This window comes from Equus quagga, chromosome 14, assembly GCF_021613505.1.
Source record: "Equus quagga isolate Etosha38 chromosome 14, UCLA_HA_Equagga_1.0, whole genome shotgun sequence".
Taxonomy (NCBI): domain Eukaryota; kingdom Metazoa; phylum Chordata; class Mammalia; order Perissodactyla; family Equidae; genus Equus; species Equus quagga.
This window is the reverse complement of record NC_060280.1, coordinates 84,575,388-84,578,180: the sequence shown is the minus strand read 5'-3', so window position 1 is coordinate 84,578,180 and position 2,793 is coordinate 84,575,388. Positions and strand designations below refer to the sequence as shown.

The 2,793-nt window shown below is 67.4% G+C and overlaps 1 protein-coding gene across 1 annotated transcript in view; it reads right to left on the bottom strand.

Moving 5' to 3' along the window:
- CACNA1A (calcium voltage-gated channel subunit alpha1 A) overlaps positions 1–2,366 on the bottom strand; it is a 199,242-nt gene extending 196,876 nt beyond the window's left edge. Inside the window, exon 1 of the mRNA XM_046638279.1 lies at positions 2,074–2,366. Coding sequence (XP_046494235.1) covers positions 2,074–2,366 — 293 coding nt within the window. The remainder of the gene's footprint in view (positions 1–2,073) is intronic.
- Between the last annotated feature and the right edge of the window lie 427 nt (positions 2,367–2,793).

Sequence of the window (2,793 nt, the reverse complement as noted above, 5' to 3'; positions counted from 1 at the left end):
CCCCCCCCCCCCCCCCCCCCCCCCCCCCCCCCCCCCCCCCCCGAGAAAACTCAGCCCTGGGTAACCTGGCTGCTGACAGACTCGGGACGAGAGCTCTGCCTTCCAGAGCGGGGCTGGATAATGCGTTTGCCGCCTCGGGCCAAAGAGAGAAAAAAACCCGTCTGCAGAGAGCAGAAGGCACAAACTCATCACCAAGCTACTGACAGCAAGAGAGCCAAAGAAAACCCACAGGGCCAGCGAATGCTCCCAATTCACCTGCATCTCCCTGCCAGGGCTGCTGGCACCCCCCACCCGCCCCCAGCAATCCTCCGGGCTGCGGGATTCAGGCCGGCCTGGGGGGAACTGAGGACACAGGAGGACCCCCCCCCCCCCCCACCGCCCCGGCCTTCCTCTCAGCAGACTCCAGGCCCAGGCCCTGCACGGTCTAAAGTCACTTTCAGCAGAGAAACCTGGCAGCCCAGTGAATCTCCCACACCCCCCTGGAGTTAGGTGACAGTGCACACCGTGCCACCCTCCACACCCCACCACTCCCCGGGGGGCTAGGGGGGTGGGAGGCAGAGCAACCACAAGACCCCTGAGCCTGTCAATGGGCCTTCAGGAGGCTGGAACTCAGGAGGCAAAGACCTGGCCTTGGGTGCCAATCCGGACGACACCGTGGCTGGGGGTCCGCCCCTCCAGAAAGGGGCCAGCTGAACCTCTTCATTCTCACCCCCCTCAAAGCAGGCTGTTCACATGCTCCAAAACCTCAGAGCATCTAGAAGCCCAAAGCTCAATTCCGAGCCCCGTAACAGTGAGCCCACCGGCCACCGTACTCCTCAGATGAGCAGCCCAGAACCACCCGGGGCTCAGCCCTGCTGAGTGCAGAACAGTCGAAACCACACACGAAGGGGATGGGGGCTCATCGCCGAGCCCAGAGGCCCACCCAGCCCCGGGCACTTTCACACCGAAGGCAGCTGGTTGGAACAGGGCTGACGAGCCCCACGCTCGGCCATGGCATGGTGGCCAGCCAGGCTGGGGAGCAGGGTGCGTCCCCCCACTTGGAATCTGGGTCATGCTTAGATAACTGCTAGAAAGCCCGACTAATTACCCATCCTTGCCTGCCTACATCTCAACAGATGTTAAACCCTCCTGAAGGTTTATTTCAAGCAGGCACGGATTTAAAGAAACACAAGGGGATCCGCATGGTGACAGCATCTCAGCAGAGGAAACTGTGTCTTCACCTTTCTTCCTCTGGATCTTTGACTTAAAAAAAAAAAAAATTAACAAGGCGTTTACCTGCCCGAGACGTCCACATGGATGCTGACTCTCCCGGTGGCTCCAGTGTGGAATGAGGCCGGGCACGGCCGGCGGGAGGACCCAGCCCTTCATTTTCACTCTCCCTCTTTCTTACCGAAAGAGCCCATCCCGAGTCGTCCAGGTCAGGGCCCCAGATGGGGCAAACGGGGTGCTCTCTACACCCCAAAAGGTGAGGCCCTTGATCGGTGTGAAGGAAAGGGGACCCGCAGACATGGGGAGAAGCGCTCCAAACCCAGCGGCCAGCAGCCCACCCTGGGACACCAGGTCGGGCCGGGCCGGCCCTCCATGTGAAGGCCACATGTTCTCCCAGCGGCTCTTGCCCTGGGGACCCTGAGCGCCCTGCCCTGAGCAGGATCCCCCAGCTGGGGAAGGCAGGGGCCAAGGGGCCGGTGGTTGGGGACCGCTCTGGCTCTGGAGGTGCCCCTGGATTCCGCTAAGGGGCAGCCAAGCCCCCACGGCCCCCTGCCCTGGCCAGAAGCCCCAGGCCCCCGCCCAGGCCCAGCTCAGCCCGGAGAAGGCTGACCCATAGGGCGCGGGCTCCGGAGCCCCCGCGAGGCCCCTGGGCGAGCCCGGGGCGCAGCCCTCGCCCCGGAGCCGGTCCTCGGGGTGGCCTCCAGTGCCCGGCCGCCCCCCGCCCCAGCCTCCCCACACTCCTCCAGCCTCCGCCGGCCCTGGGAGACCCCCGCCTGCCTCCCGCCGGCCCGGCCTCTGGCAGCCGGGAGAGGGGAGGCGGGGGGAGGAGGGGAGGCGCCGCCGCCGGGCTTCGGGAAAGGATATGGCCATTCGGTGATCTTTTTGGCGTATTTTCTCACCACGTTGTCCTCGCTGAAGAGGAACAGGGAGCGGTTGACCGTGAGGCAGTTCTGTCGGACGGGGATGGGGTTGTAGAGGGCCATGGTCCGCGCTCTCTGCGCCATCGACTGCTTGTACATCCTTTGCGCCCCGGGCTGTCCGCCCTGCCGGCTGCCCCCGGCTCCTCGCCCGCCGCCGGCGCCCACGACCACCCCGGCGGCCGCCCCGGAGCCTCCTCCCCCGTAGCGGGCCGGCATCTCGTCTCCGAAGCGGGCCATTCTGCAAAGAGCAAAGGGCTCCGGGTTACGCAGCTGCGGCGAACGATGCGGAAGATGCTGCCGCCGCCGCCGCCGCCGCCGCCGAGGAGGATGCTGCTGCCGATGCCGCCGGGGCTGCGAAGACGGCGGCCGGGGCTGCGACTGCGGAGACGCTCCACGGCCCAGCCCATCGGGCGGCGGCGGCTCGGCGCCTGGCTCGGGGGCTCACACGGCGGCCGCCCGGCCCCAGCCGGGGAGCGCAGCGCGGGACATCTTCCCGGCTGACCCTGGAGAAGGAGGGGCGGGAGGAGGGGGCGGGGGCGGGGCGCGGGGGCCGCGGAGGGGGAGGGGCGCGGGAGGCGAGGCAGAAAATAACCGAGGAAGGAGTCCAGGCAATCCCCAGTCCACCCACTCCGGGGGGGGGGGGGGGGGGGGGGGGGGGGGGGGG